The sequence below is a fragment of the Entelurus aequoreus genome, linkage group LG01 (genome assembly GCF_033978785.1).
Source record: "Entelurus aequoreus isolate RoL-2023_Sb linkage group LG01, RoL_Eaeq_v1.1, whole genome shotgun sequence".
NCBI classification, from domain to species: domain Eukaryota; kingdom Metazoa; phylum Chordata; class Actinopteri; order Syngnathiformes; family Syngnathidae; genus Entelurus; species Entelurus aequoreus.
In genome coordinates this window covers 7939514-7955128 of record NC_084731.1, presented here as the reverse complement: position 1 = coordinate 7955128, position 15615 = coordinate 7939514, and the positions used below count along the sequence as shown (strand labels likewise).

General features: G+C 39.3%; 1 protein-coding gene across 1 annotated transcript; it reads right to left on the bottom strand.

Annotated features, from left to right (window-relative positions):
* Window positions 1-1300: 1300 nt before the first annotated feature.
* On the bottom strand, window positions 1301-15615 carry tpgs2 (tubulin polyglutamylase complex subunit 2). The gene is made up of 7 exons (XM_062043427.1): window positions 15477-15615; window positions 15265-15344; window positions 15098-15185; window positions 12341-12481; window positions 7936-8049; window positions 4436-4599; window positions 1301-2236 (listed from the first exon to the last, which is right to left on the bottom strand). Exons 1-7 carry the CDS (start codon window positions 15550-15552, stop codon window positions 2018-2020), a joined length of 882 nt encoding a protein of 293 aa, XP_061899411.1. The 5' UTR covers window positions 15553-15615; the 3' UTR covers window positions 1301-2017.

The window sequence follows — 15615 nt, the reverse complement described above, 5'->3', positions numbered from 1 at the left end:
TATATTCCGCTCAACCCCGGTATTGAGCACTGTATAACGGATAAACCACAGAAACCTTGACTATATATACACATATATATTAGGGCTGCAACAACTAATCGGCGATTAATTTAGTCATCGATTCGTTGGATCTATGCTATGCGCATACGCAGAGGCTATTTTTTATAAACCTTTATTTATAAACTTCAACATTTACAAACAGCTGAGAAACAATAATCAAAATAAGTATGGTGCCAGTATGCTGTTTTATTTCAATAAAATACTGGAAAGGATAGAAATGTAGTTTGTCTCTTTTATCCGATTATTAATCGATTAATCGAAGTAATAATCGACAGATTAATCGATTACCAAATTAGTTGTTAGTTGCAGCCCTAATATATATATATATCCAGTATATATATAGGATGGATATATATATATATATACGTACAGTATATATATTAGGGCTGCAACAACTAATCGATTAAATCGATTATAAAAATAGTTGCCGATTAATTTAGCAATCGATTCGTTGGATCTATGCTATGCGCATGCACAGAGGCTTTTTAAAAAAAAAAAAAAAATTTATTTAAAAAAAAAAAAAAAAACACCTTTATTTATAAACTGCAACATGTACAAACAGCTGAGAAACAATAATCAAAATAAGTATGGTGCCAGTATGCTGTTTTTTTTCAATAAAATACTGAAAAGGATAAAAATGTAGTTTGCCTCTTTTATCCGATTATTAATCGATTAATTGAAGTAATAATCGAAGTAATAATCGACAGATTAACCGATTATCAAATTAGTTGTTAGTTGCAGCCCTAATATATATATATACAGTATATATATAGGATGGATATATATATATATATATATATATATATATATATATATATATATATATATATATATATATATATATATATATATATATATATATGTACAGTATATATATTAGGGCTGCAACATCTAATCGATTAAATCGATTATAAAAATAGTTGCCGATTAATTTAGTCATCGATTCGTTTGATCTATGCTATGCGCATGCACAGAGGCTTTTAAAAAATTTTTTTTTTTTTTTTTTTTTTAAATATACCTTTATTTATAAACTGCACATGTACAAACAGCTGAGAAACAATAATCAAAATAAGTATGGTGCCAGTATGCTGTTTTTTTTCAATAAAATACTGGAAAGGATAGAAATGTAGTTTGCCTCTTTTATCCGATTATTAATCGATTAATCGAAGTAATAATCGACAGATTAATCGATTATCAAATTAATCGTTAGTTGCAGCCCTAATATATATATATATATATATTTACTTTTTTGAGCCCAATGCGGTGATAAAGTTTGGGCACCTGGCATAAGGGAAGAAATTGAAACCTAAAACAGATGTTTTCCTGAACAGGAAGCTGCAAAGTTTTAATACTGCTGCAAAAGCAGATGGATATTGCAATCAATATACCTCTTACACAACATACCTCTTACATGGGTTTCAGTAATATATTTGATGTCATATTGAGAAATAGGCACCATACTGCCATAAAGACAGGAGTCTACGGGCAAATACAGTATCTTTCCTAAATGTTGGACCTACTTGGAAAATACTTCAGCCTATTAGTCTGATCAAGCTTGTTCAGTCAAATGCTCGCTCCTAAGTCAATCATCATCATGTATCTGTTCTATGAGAATGTTAAAAGTAAAGCTATAACAATCAGTAAAATCAGTGTAAACTATTTGTTTATGCAACATGATTCAACATTTGCCCGACACCTTCACTTTGAACAGTGAATATTGGCTTGTTCATGCAGTTATCTTCTTCAGTGTTCCACATCAATATTATTATAATGCATTCAGAAATTAAATATTTTCAGCGACAGTAGCATCAAACTTTGTAACATAAGTCTAGTGTAGAAAAATGTAATGATGAGTGGACCAAGAGCCTCAGCACTAATATGTAGTGATTAAACACTGGATTAAAACCAGTACAGTGCCGTAGTGTCCATTGTTATCATCTTTAAAAGTGCTTTTTTTTCATCGCTTTGCTATGCTAGGTTTCCCGCTGCCACCTTGGCTCTTAGTATTGCTCACTTGGCTGCATGGTGCTGATGGCTTCTTTTTGGGGGTGGGCACCTTGGCTTTGGCTTTGAAGGCCTTCAAGGGATCCAGCTTGTTGAGGTGGGAGTCTCCAAAAGAGTCAGGCAAGCTGAGCTCATTTCTGTAAATCAGCGGCTGGTACAGCGATGCCCATTGCTGTGGAGGAAAAGATGGCTGAGTGAGACAACAAGAACATCTGTACTGTGGCTACAGTAGAACATCCATGGAATTAAGAGAATGGACATTATTCATGGTAAAACATTGTTATTTTGCCTTGTGTGGTCATACCTGGAATGTTGAGCATTGCACTGTGAATGGCAAAGAATAAAAGAAGTGTGTACTTCATGTTTTATGACATTAATAATGTATTTTTTGGACATGTTGACTTTGACCTTACATGCATGTGTGAACTCAACTCAAACTCAATGTGTGTTACAAATATGATTGGGCAATTTCCCAATTGAATTGAGTATGTCTCTCAAGTTCTAATTCAATCTCATGAATTGGAATTAAGGTTGCAAACTAGAGTTGTAGGGTATACCGGTACTAGTATAGTATCGCGGTACTAATGAATCAAAAACGGTACTATACTCTGTTCGAAAAGTACCGGTTCGCCATATTTAATTTTTTTTTTTACAGGCATAACGTTGCGTCGCCGTCACGTGGTGACATTGCTGGTGTTACGAGCAGAGGAGCATGTTCGGCAGCGCACACACACAGAGTACTTACAAGCAGACACAGTGTGCAGACAGAAAAGGGAGAATGGACGCATTTTGGTGTAAAAAGTAAAGATAAAGGTGAAGTTATAACACTGAAACGCTTTAAGACATGGCTAGATAGCTAGCAGCTAACATCCGCCCGCAGTCGGTAGTGTTTTAGCTACTTCTAAATCACTAATCCTCGCCTCCATGGCGACAAATAAAGTATGTTTCTTACAGGTATCATTATCACTGGAGGACGAGGAACAGCTAAACATGCTTCACTACACACCGTAGGAGGATACAATAGCTCACCACCGTCACAATGTAAACAAATGCCATGGGTGGATCTACACCTGACATCCACTGTAATGATACCAACTACAAGACCGTATCTAGTCGATACTACTATGATTACATCGATATTTTTTCTTTTAAATTCATGTTATTTTCATAAAGTCAGTAAATACGTCCCTGGACACATGAGGACTTACATTATGACCAATGTATGATCCTGTAACTACTTGGTATAGGATCGATACCTACATGTGTGGTATCATCCGAAACTAATGTAAAGTATCAAAGAAGAGAAGAATAAGTGATTATTACATTTTAACAGAAGTGTAGATAGAACATGTTAAAACAGAAAATAAGCAGATATTAACAGTAAATGAACAAGTAGATTAATAATCCATTTTTACAGTTTGTCCTTCATAATGTGTACAAAATAATAGGTGTATAAATGACACAATATGTTACTGCATACGTCAGCAGACTAATTAGGAGTCTTTGTTTGTTTACTTACTACTAAAAGACAAGTTGTCTTTTATTGTTGTTTAAAAAAAGGAAAAAATATTTTGTGACGATAAAAAATATCGATGTAATCATAGTAGTATCGACTTGATACGCTCTTGTACTTGGTATCATTACAGTGGATGTCAGATGTAGATCCACCCATGGCATTTGTTTACATTGTGACGGTGGTGAGCTATTGTATCCTCCTACGGTGTGTAGTGAAGCATGTTTAGCTATTCCTCGTCCTCCAGTGATAATGATACTTGTAAGAAACTTTGTCGCCATGGAGACCAGGATTAGTGATTTAGAAGTAGCTAAAACACTGTGGATGGACGTTAGCCGCTAACTAGCTAGCCATGTCTTAAAGCACCTCTTACTGAGGGTGTTTCAGTGTTATAACTTCACCTTTATCTTTACTTTTTACACCAAAATGCGTCCATTCTCCCTTTTCTGTCTACACACTGTGTCTGCTTGTAAGTACTCTGTGTGTGCGCGCTGCCGAACATGCTCCTCTGCTCGGAAAACCAGCAATGTCACGACGCGCCGTATTTTACTTCTGTTTTAATTGTTATTTTTTAGTCTGTCCTTTGCCTCTATTTCTTTGTGGTGTACAGCCCTTTGTTCTTCAACTGTGGTTGTTTTTAAAGGGCTTTGTAAATAAAGTTGGTATGGTATGGTATGGTATGGTATGGTATGCCTGTAAAAAAAATAATAATGGCAAACCGGTACTTTTCAAACAGAGTATAGTACTGTTTTTTATTCATTGGTACCGCGATACTGTACGAGTACCGGTATACCGTACAACCCTAATACAAACATTGTATAGAATGCACACTAAGTATTAACGTAGGAAGTTGGCTACCTTGGCCTGGGGGCTGGGACCATAAGGCGTATAAGAATACTGCCACTCGGGCAGGCCCAGGTGCGTGATCATGAGGCGGTAGTAGGAGGAGAAGGTGGCTGTCAGGAAATGCCAGCATAGAGAACGGTCGAGAAACCAAATCTCACTCTGCTGCGCTACCACACCTTGAAAAAGATCAAAGCAAAGAGGTAAGTTAGAGGCGGGTGCCTAAAAATGCAGCATAGGGCTTGAAAGTGACGGGGAAACGCAATGCATCATGGGTCTTACTGAACGGGTCTCCTAAAGTTGTGTTTTTTTCTTTAACAAGTCCCAAATATGTCGGCATCAATAATTGTTACGATGGGTGTCATGATCGCTTCAGGAAAAACAAGGTGAGATTCGTCTCATTTCCAGCGTAGAAGCGAAGCCAAGGAAGCCTGGATAGGAGAGATGATCAAACATCACTTTCAACGCCATCACCTGGAACATCTTGGTGTGTTCACGGCGTTTTCACACTGCTAAGTTTCAATCAAAGTCTGTTTTATTCTATTGCACTAGGGGTGTAACAGCACGTGTATTTGTATTGAACTGTTTCGGTACGGGGGTTTCGGTTCGGTTGGGAGGTGTACCGAACGAGTTTCCACACGGACATATTAAGTACGTTGTGTAAACAATGCACACCGAGGCACAACACACGGCATGCTAGCAGCGACCGGGCTAGGACAACATGTAAAAGCCAGAGCTGGAAGACCCTCCTGCCTCGTTAAGATCTCCCGTTTGGGAACACTCTGGCTGCGCGATACAACAATGGAGGACGGCGGTTTGCCGACATTGTTCAGCAGCTGCTTCTGACAACACGTTTTATTTTTTGTTTTGTTTTTATCGCTATATTAGTCTATTTATACCTGCATTGTCCTTTCCATCCTTACATTTTCCATCATTGTAACTGAGCTACTGAGTTGAACAATTTCCCTTGTGGATCATTAAAGTTTGTCTAAGTCTAAGTCTAACCCATTTGAAGCGTCCCCACCGCATTCAAGCAGCCTCTCCTTGGCGAGTCAGGCAGGGCTAAAGCAATAACAAATGTTTTTATAGCAGCAGATTTAAGTCTGTATTGCATTAAAAACTAGATTTTGACCCACTTCTCTGGTGGAAGAACAATAAGCCCATATATCCTCTTACTGCCAAGTTAGCCAGGCTGGGGGGGAAAAGAAAAGTTAATCTGAGGCTGACATGACTTGAAACTGTTTAATGTTGCACTTTTTATTTGTATAAGAAAAGTTTTGTAATTTTATTTAATCCGAGCAACAACTTGAGGCACTTCAATGTTGATTAACGTGGACCCCGACTTAAACAAGTTGAAAAACTTATTGGGGTGTTACCATTTAGTGGTCAATTGTACGGAATATGTACTGTACTGTGCAATCTACTAATAAAAGTCTCAATCAATCAATCAAAAAAAGCACCTTATATGTAGAAAGGTTTTGTTAAGAAACCATTCTGAGCCTTATCTTATTTAGTTTTTATTTTATATATGTTGACCACATGAACCCTGGCAATGGACCCTGTGTGTGTATGTATGTCATGCCATTGTTTACACATTTGGTAAATAAATAACCAAAAAATGTATATTTTGTTGTTTTCTTACTTTACCGAAAATGAACCAAACCGTGACCTCTAAACCAAGGTACGTACTGAACCGACATTTTTGTGTACCGTTACACCCCTAATTGCACATGTAGCATTTAAAGGTCTACTGAAAGCCACTACTAGCGACCACGCAGTCTGATAGTTTATATATCAATGATGAAATCTTAACATTGCAACACATGCCAATACGGCCGGGTTAACTTATAAAGTGCAATTTTAAAATTCCCGCTAAACTTCCGGTTCGAAACGCCTCTGAGGATGACGTATGCGCGTGACGTCAATCATTGAAACGGAAGTATTCGGACACCATTGAAGCCAATACGAAATAGCTCTGTTTTCATCTCATTATTCCACAGTATTCTGGACATCTGTGTTGGTGAATCGGTTGCAATTTGTTCATTGCATTATGGAGAAAGAAGCTGAGCAAGCAAAGAAGAAAGTTGTCGGTGCGAAGCGTCTATTTTGCGAGGGAAGTCAGCGGCAACACGTACACATCCGGCGCTTCTTTGTTTACATTCCCGAAAGATGCAGTCAAGATCGAAGAACTCGGACAACAGAGACTCTTACCAGGAGGACTTTGATTTGGATACACAGTTGCGATACCGTGAGTACACAGCTGCGCTTCCAAACATTTGATCGCTTGCTATAACTAGCTCGAGCTAGTAGCTAGGAGCTAGCATTAGGATTAATTTGTGGCATATTAAATATAAGCCTGGTTGTGTTGTGGCTAATAGAGTATATATATGTCTTGTATTTATTTACTGTTGTAGTCATTCCCAGCTGAATATCAGGTCCCACCAGCGCGCTTCCAAACAGTTGATTGCTTGCCAGTACGTGCGTGTCATGTACGTAACTTTGATTAAATATATAAGCTTTATGAACCTTGGGTTAGGTGAACGGTTCTTTGGGCTGAGTGAGTGTGTGTGTTGTGCAGGTGTTTGAATTGTATTGGCGGGTTATATAGACGGGATCCCGTCCATATTACCCGCTCGAGCTATAACTAGCTCGAGCTAGTAGCTAGTAGCTAGAAGCTAGCATAACAAACACCTAGGTGTTTTTATGCGGGATTAATTTGTGGCATATTAAATATAAGCCTGGTTGTGTTGTGGCTAATAAAGTATATATATGTCTTGTGTTTATTTACTGTTGTAGTCATTTCCAGCTGAATATCAGGTCACCCCCGCCTCTCACAGCATCTTCCCTATCTGAATAGCTTCCACTCCCCACTAGTCCTTCACTTGCACTTTACTCATCCACAAATCTTTCTTCATCCTCGTTCAAATTAATGGGGAAATCGTCGCTTCATGCGGCCATCATTGTAAACAATAGGGAACTTTGCGTATATGTTCAATTGACTACGTCACGCTACTTCCGGTAGGGGCAAGCCTTTTTTTAAAATCAGATACCAAAAGTTGCGATCTTTATCGTCGTTGTTCTATACTAAATCCTTTCAGCAAAAATATGGCAATATCGCGAAATGATCAAGTATGACACATAGAATAGATCTGCTATCCCCGTTTAAATAAAAAAAATTCATTTCAGTAGGCCTTTAAAAGGATGTTAGCGTGTGCTAAGCTAAACTGCGGGTTATGAACAACGTACAGTATTTGGGAAAAAAAGCAATGCAATATTGCACATTAATGCACAGATTTCAGACTTAAAATACATTTAGTTTGAAACAGGAGACACCACACAGGGTCCACTTTGCTTTTTGTACGATCCATTTGAATCCAGTTTGTTGCTCTCTCTGGTTGAATCTGGCCATGTAAACAAATATATTGACCAGCAACAGTGGCTACCCGGCCCCCACAATGCATTGCGAAAATCAAGTGCACTTTCGAGCCTTAATGACAAGAGAAATCCAGGATCACCTGGGGTGGAGTTTTTGTACACCAAGCACACCTTGCCATTTCCACCACATGAATCCAACTCGAAGATGCAGCTCCGAGAATCAAAATGAGGAGGACGGGGAGCATTCGGCAACACTGATGAAACACAATAATATTTTTTAACTCGGGCTGTCAAGCGATTAAAAAATTTACTTGCGAATACCGTATTTTTCGGAGTATAAGTCGCTCCAGAGTATAAGTCGCACCGGCCGAAAATGCATAATAAAGAAGGAAAAAAAACATATATAAGTCGCACTGGAGTATAAGTAGCATTTTTTGGGGAAATGTATTTGATAAAAGCCAACACCAAGAATAGACATTTGAAAGGCAATTTAAAATAAATAAAGAATAGTGAACAACAGGCTGAATAAGTGTACGTTATATGAGGCATAAATATCCAACTGAGAATGTGCCTGGTATGTTAACGTAACATATTATGGTAAGAGTCATTCAAATAACTATAACATATAGAACATGCTATACAATTACCAAACAATCTGTCACTCCTAATCGCTGAATTTCCCCCAGGGATCAATAAAGTACTTTCTATTCTATTCTATTCTAAATCCCATGAAATCTTATACGTCTAGTCTCTTACGTGAATGAGCTAAATAATATTATTTGATATTTTACGCTAATGTGTTAATCATTTCACACATAAGTCGCTCCTGAGTACAAGTCGCACCCCCGGCCAAACTAGGAAAAAAACTGCGACTTATAGTCCGAAAAATACGGTAATAACATTTTGTTCATGGTTAACTCAAAATTAATCACGATTTATCACAGATAGATATAACTTTGCATCATTAGTAAGTGTACCCTAGACAGGTAATTTTCAAGTTTGAATACCATAACTGGACAATTAATTTGCTTTCATGAAATGTGTTTTAAGCAGCTCAACACAAAAAGGACAAACACACTTTTAGTATTTTTTTTTTTTTTAAAAGGCGACTTGTCCAGGGTGTACCCCGCCTTCTGCCCGATTGTAGCTGAGATAGGCTAGAGCAGTGATTTTCAACCTTTTTGGAGCCAAGGCACATTTTTTGTGTTGAAAAAATCCAGAGGCACACCACCAGCAAAAATCATTAAAAAACGAAACTCAGTTGACAGTAAAAAGTCGTTGTCGCAATTGTTGGATATGAATTTAAAGCATAACCAAGCATGCATCACTATAGCTCTTGTCTCAAAGTAGGTGTACTGTCACCACCTGTCACATCACGCCGTGAATTATTTGGAGTTTTTTGCTGTTTTCCTGTGGTAGTGTTTTAGTTCTTGTCTTGCGCTCCTATTTTGGTGGCTTGTTCTCTTTTTTTGGTATTTTCCTGTAGCAGTTTCATGTCTTCCTTTGAGCGATAATTCCCGCTTCTACTTTGTTTTTATCCTTCTTCGTGGGGACATTGTCGATTGTCCTGTCATGTTCGGATGTACATCGTGGACGCCATCTTTGCTCCACAGTAAGTCTTTGCTGTCGTCCAGCATTCTGTTTTTGTTGACTTAGTAGCCAGTTAAGTTTTAGTTTCGTTCTGCATAGCCTTCCCTAAGCTTCAATGCCTTTTCTTAGGGGCACTCACCTTTTGTTTATTTTTGGTTTAAGCATTAGACACCTTTCTACCTGCACACTGCCTCCCGCTGTTTCCGACATCTACAAAGCAATTAGCTACCGGCTGCCACCTACTGATATGGAAGAGTATTACACGGTTACTCTGCCGAGCTCTAGACAGCACCGACACTCAACAACAACACATCATTTGCAGACTATAATCGCTGGTTTGCAAAAAATATTTTTTACCCCAAATAGGTGAATTTAGATAATCTCCCACGGCACACCAGACTGTATCTCACGGCACACTACTGTGCCGCGGCACAGTGGTTGAAAATCACTGGGCTAGAGCACCCCCCGCGACCCCGAAAGGGATAAGCGGTAGAAAATGGATGGATGGATACCTGCAGGTGTCAAATTGTGTATTTTGTGGAACTACAGAATTTGTATTCCTGCTTTAGGAGCAATTGCATTCAGAGGAGGAGCTACACTTCCATGTTTAGATACCAGTTTTACGTATTAATAACTTTTATAATAAGTTAATTGTAACAATCCAAATTTGGATTGTTACAATCATGCTGTGATTGCCAAAGATGTTTGGTAATGCATAATGCGATATTTTTTACCTAAGTAAGTTATTCCCCCTTATTCCTCAACGGACACACTAGCATTTTCTTCGGTGCCGATACCACAGAATAACATTACAAAACATATTTGACAAAGCAAGATTGTAATGTAAGACATTTTTATTTTTAATGTAGTTAAATTGGATGTATAGCGTAGCGCTTTTATTTTGAAGACATTCAACATTTTGATTGTTTTTTTGAGGTCTCTTGGCATGTTTTGACGTCGTACCTGGCTGTTTAAAAAGTAAAAAATAAAATCCCCTTTCGACTTCCTGCCTACTGTCTTATATTTCTGTTTAACTTGTATGCCATCTTACTAAAGCAGTCACAGTAACAATCTACATGTTACGTTATCAATGCACCTTAACTGTAATCTATACGCGGAAGTGAAGCACCACCCACCTCTAAATTGATCTCATCTCACGGCAAAAATAGTCCCTTCTTGTCATGGCTTTGAACCTTATATTTTTTTTACATAACGTACCCTATTCTTTGTCCATTTCTGCACACTATTTTCCAGCTTGCGGCTCTTGTACATGTAGGTATATTGTACATGGTGATTGGGATTTGTTATATATATGTATATATATCTTAAAACTCATTTGTATACACTAGCCTTTAAATAGACCCCACTTTTAGACGAGTTGATCTACCGTCTCTTTTGCCCCCCTCTCCTGTGTGGAGAGGTTATCAGGTGACCACAGATGACGCGCTCGCTGTTCAAAGTCGAGCCCTGGGGTGGACCACTCATCTGTGTATCAGTTGGGGACATCTCTGCGCTGCTGACTTGTCTCCACTCAAGATGATCCCCTGCTGGCTCCACTATGGACTGGACTCTCTCACTATTATGTTAGATCCACTATGGACTGGACTCCCACTATTATGTTAGATCCGCTATGGACTGGACTCTCACACTATTATATTATATCCACTATGGACTGGACTCTCACACTATTATGTTAGATCCACTACGGACTGGACTCTCACACTATTATGTTAGATCCACTATGGACTGGACTCTCTCACTATTATGTTAGATCCACTATGGACTGGACTCTTACACTATTATGTTAGATCCACTATGGACTGGACTCTCACACTATTATGTTAGATCCACTATGGACTGGACTCTCTCACTATTATGTTAGATCCACTATGGACTGGACTCTTACACTATTATGTTAGATCCACTATGGACTGGACTCTCACACTATTATGTTAGATCCACTATGGACTGGACTCTCTCACTATTATGTTAGATCCACTATGGACTGGACTCTTACACTATTATGTTAGATCCACTATGGACTGGACTCTCACACTATTATGTTAGATCCACTATGGACTGGACTCTCACACTATTATGTTAGATCCACTATGGACTGGACACTCACACTATTAACTAGATCCACTCGACATCCATTGCATCGGTCGCCCACGGGGGTCCCCACATCTGCGGTCCCCTCCAAGGTTTCTCATTGTATCCCATTGGGTTGAGTTTTTCCTTGCCCTGGTGTGGGATCTGAGCTGAGGATGTCGTTGTGGCTTGTGCAGCCCTTTGAGACACTCCTGATTATATATTGTATATCCATCCATCCATTTTCTACCGCTTGTCCCTTTTTGGGGTCGCTGGGGGTGCTGAAGCCTATCTCAGCTGCATTCGGGCGGAAGGCTGGGTACACCCTGGACAAGTCCCCACCTCATCGCAGGGCCAACACAGATAAACAGACAACATTCACACTTACATTCACACACTAGGGACCATTTAGTGTTGTATATATTATATAAAAATATAATATAATATAATATATCAGTATATATTGTATACTATATATATAATAAGTAAATATTACATATATGTTATATTGCCACTATGGTACATTTTTAGTCTACTTCATACCTTTTGTTTTCGCCCTCTTTTTGTACATTACCCTTTCCATCCTTTGTAACTGAGCAACTGCGTGGAACAATTTCCCTTGTGGATCAATAAAGTTTGTCCAAGTCTAAATGTGTCTAAGTCTTCAGTAACAAGTGAACGGCCAAGTGTCCCCTGAGCTACGGAACGGCCCGAGGGTCAAAAATGCTGCATGTGCGTTAATCGCGCATTAAAAAAACGAGCGCCGTTATTGGACCTTATAGTCGACGCTTTATTATCGCGTTAACTTTGACAGCCCTATTTTTAAACACAATCATTGCTCAATTCCACCCCCAAAAGAATTACCACATTCTGAGCTGCTCTCCTCCCAGTCCAGGTCCGCCAGCGAAGGTGCGTTTGGGAGAGAGAAAAGCAGCGTGGGCTGGTGAAGAGGCCGTAACCTGCCCACACTGTGCACTGTCATGCACCCTAAGGGAACACACTCATCTGCAAGAGAACAATACTGTCATTATTTGCATTGCAATCCTTCACTGGTAGGGGTGTAACGGTACGTGTATTTGTATTGAACCGTTTCGGTACGGGGGTTTCGGTTCGGTTCGGAGGTGTACCGAACGAGTTTCCACACGGACATATTAAGTAGCCGCCTCCGCTTCCTTCTGCCTCTGTTTCTGTCAGTACTCTACACAGCACCCAGCATTGTCCCACCCACACAACCATCTGATTGGTTACCAACAGAGCGGTAACAGCCAATCAGCAGTGTGTATTCAAAGCACATGTAGTCAGTGCTTAGCGTTCAGCAGGTAAGCATCAGGCTGCGGACTCTCCCCAAATGATAACAAACACCTCCCAGTCAACTACTAGTAACATCACTATGAGCCCGTTGACCTTCTAGAAATATAAAAGGCAGCTCAGCTCGCTCGCAGTCCTGGCTTGAGGTGAAGGCTAATTCGCTTTTAGCGTAACGTTAGCACCTTTTGCGGTGTGTGTGTGTGTGTGTTACGGACAGCAAAGCCCTGTCTGTCTGCTATTTCACTTTACCTTTTTCTGTGTTGATTGAGCTGTGTTGAAGCAGCAAAAAAGGACATTATGTTAAATGAAGAGTTTATGTCTCTTATAGTTGATATAATAATGTAAGTGCTTCATTAAGCCTACATGAACTCCATGGTGTTCAGGGATGAATGAATAGTCTCTCCTTAGACTTAGACTTCCTTTTTATTGTCATTCCAAATGTGAACTTTACAGCACAGATAAGAACGAAATTTCGTTACATAAGCTCATGGTAGTGCAGGATAAAAAAAACAATAAGGTGCATATATAAATAAATAAATATATATATATAAATAATATATATATATATATATATATACATAAAATAAATAAACATATATAAATAAATAAATAGATTACTGTACAGATAAATATATTGCACTTTTTCCACATGCGTCCACGTTTATGGATACATGTTATATTGTCTTTTTTATTCCAGCGAGTTAATCCATTTTGGGGGGAGTTGAGGGGATAATTTAATTATGATGCGTTTAAGAGTCTTACGGCCTGAGGGAAGAAGCTGTTACAGAACCTGGAGGTTCTGCTTCGGAGGCTGCGGAACCTCTTTCTAGAGTCCAGCATTGTGATAAAATGGCAACCAAGGTAATCAAAAAGGTTAACCAACGAACGAGATATCTCTACAGAATCTCCTCTCTGGTCAACAAAAGCACCTTAAGGATTCTGGCGGGCAATCTCGTTCAACCCTTTTTCGATTACGCATGCACCTCCTGGTACCCTAGCACCTCCAAAACCCTCAAATCTAAACTCCAAACATCTCAGAACAAGCTAGTCAGGTTACTGCTAGACCTCCACCCCAGATCCCACCTCACTCCTACCCACTTCTCTAAAGTGGGCTGGCTCAAGGTGGAGGACAGAGTTAAACAACTTGCACTGAGCCTAGTCTATAAAATCCACTACCCCTCCCTGATACCGAAGTACATGTCAAACTACTTCCTTAACGTAAATGACCGCCATAACCACAACACCAGGGGGAGCTCCACTAACCACATTAAACCCAGATTCCGAACTAACAAAGGTCTTAACTCATTCTCTTTCTATGCCACATCAATTTGGAATGCGCTCCTAACAGGTATAAAAGGGCATCTCTATCCTCCTTCAAAACCGCACTAAAAGTTCACCTCCAGGCAGCTACAACCCTAAACTAACACCCTCCCCGGATTGCTAATAATCAAATGTAAACAATCAAATGCAGATACTTTTTCTTATGCCTTCTGATCTCTCTCTCTCTCTCTCTCACACGCTCTCTTTCTCTCTCTCTCTCTATATGTCCACTACTTGCTGTCCATATCCTACCCCCCACCCCCTCCACCCCCGATTGTAAATAATTCAATGTGATTATCTTGTGTGATGACTGTATTATGATGATAGTATATATGATAGTATATATCTGTATCATGAATCAATTTAAGTGGACCCCGACTTAAACAAGTTGAAAAACTTATTCGGGTGTTACCATTTAGTGGTCAATTGTACGGAATATGTACTTCACTGTGCAACCTACTCAATCAAAGCAGTGAAAACAGTCCTTGGTGGGGGTGGGAGGAGTTTGCTATTGTACCATTTTTTTCCAGCTATAGTTACATTAATCATTAGTAATGCAGCAGCCTAGTTTAGAATGGCCCTGCTATCACATGTTGATGAAAATATAACATTTACAAAATAAAAATCAACTACAGGCTTCCCGAATGCTGTTATAAATGAAGCATGATGAGTTGACTTGAAACTGTTTAATGTTGCACTTTTTATATGTAGAAGAAACGTTTTGTCATTTTATTTAATCTGAGCAACAACTTGAGGCAGTTTAATGTTGATTAACGTGGACAGAATTATTATAGTGTTCCCAATGTTAAAAGGATAAAGCCATTGTTTACAAATTTGGTAAATAAATAACCAAGGAATTTATATTTTGTTGTTTTCTTACTGTACCGAAAATGAACCGAACCGTGACCTCTAAACCGAGGTACGTACCGAACCGAAATTTTTGTGTACCGTTACACCCCTATTCACTGGTGATACTTCTACAGTTCCACGTACTGTCCAGTTTCACGTTCCAGGTTAGTGTGAAGCCATCTGTGGTGAGATAAAAATCTCGCAGGTCCTCTGGTAAAATGCAATTGTTTTTCTGGGGGGGGATTTCAAATGGTTTGTTGGTTTTGTGACAGCAGCTTGTGAACATTAGCAGTGCGTGTATTTGCTCTCACCTGTTCCCATGACAACAGGCTCCTTTTCTCGGCGGGCTCCCTTTCTGCGAGACGCACCTCGACGACACCGGGCATGTTCTCTGACACAAACAAACATCCATTTTCTACCGCTTGTCCCCCATGTACCGTGTCAATGGCAGCACCTCCTAGCTAGCTAAAATGTTGTTTTTTTTACCCAACGATGTTACAAGTTTTAAAGCAGAGATACTCACCAAGGATTCGAGTAATGCCGAGTGTAAGCCTCTCAGCCACACTTTTGAACGCTAAGCTTTCTTTTGTCCCTTCCATTGTTTCAAATATGAAATTAGAGGTTGTTTTGCCTCCCAAGAAGCGTCCACTTTCGAGTCAGTC

Excerpts from the sequence above, each read along its gene's own strand:
- tpgs2 (XM_062043427.1), bottom strand. The coding sequence starts at position 15,552 with ATGGAAGGGACAAAAGAAAGCTTAGCGTTCAAAAGTGTGGCTGAGAGG. Across the intron at positions 15,186-15,264 it reads GCCTGTTGTCATGGGAACAG|AAAAACAATTGCATTTTACC; the intron begins GTGAGAGCAAAT and ends ATCCCCCCCCAG. Across the intron at positions 4,600-7,935 it reads GTACAAAAACTCCACCCCAG|GTGTGGTAGCGCAGCAGAGT; the intron begins GTGATCCTGGAT and ends ATCTTTTTCAAG.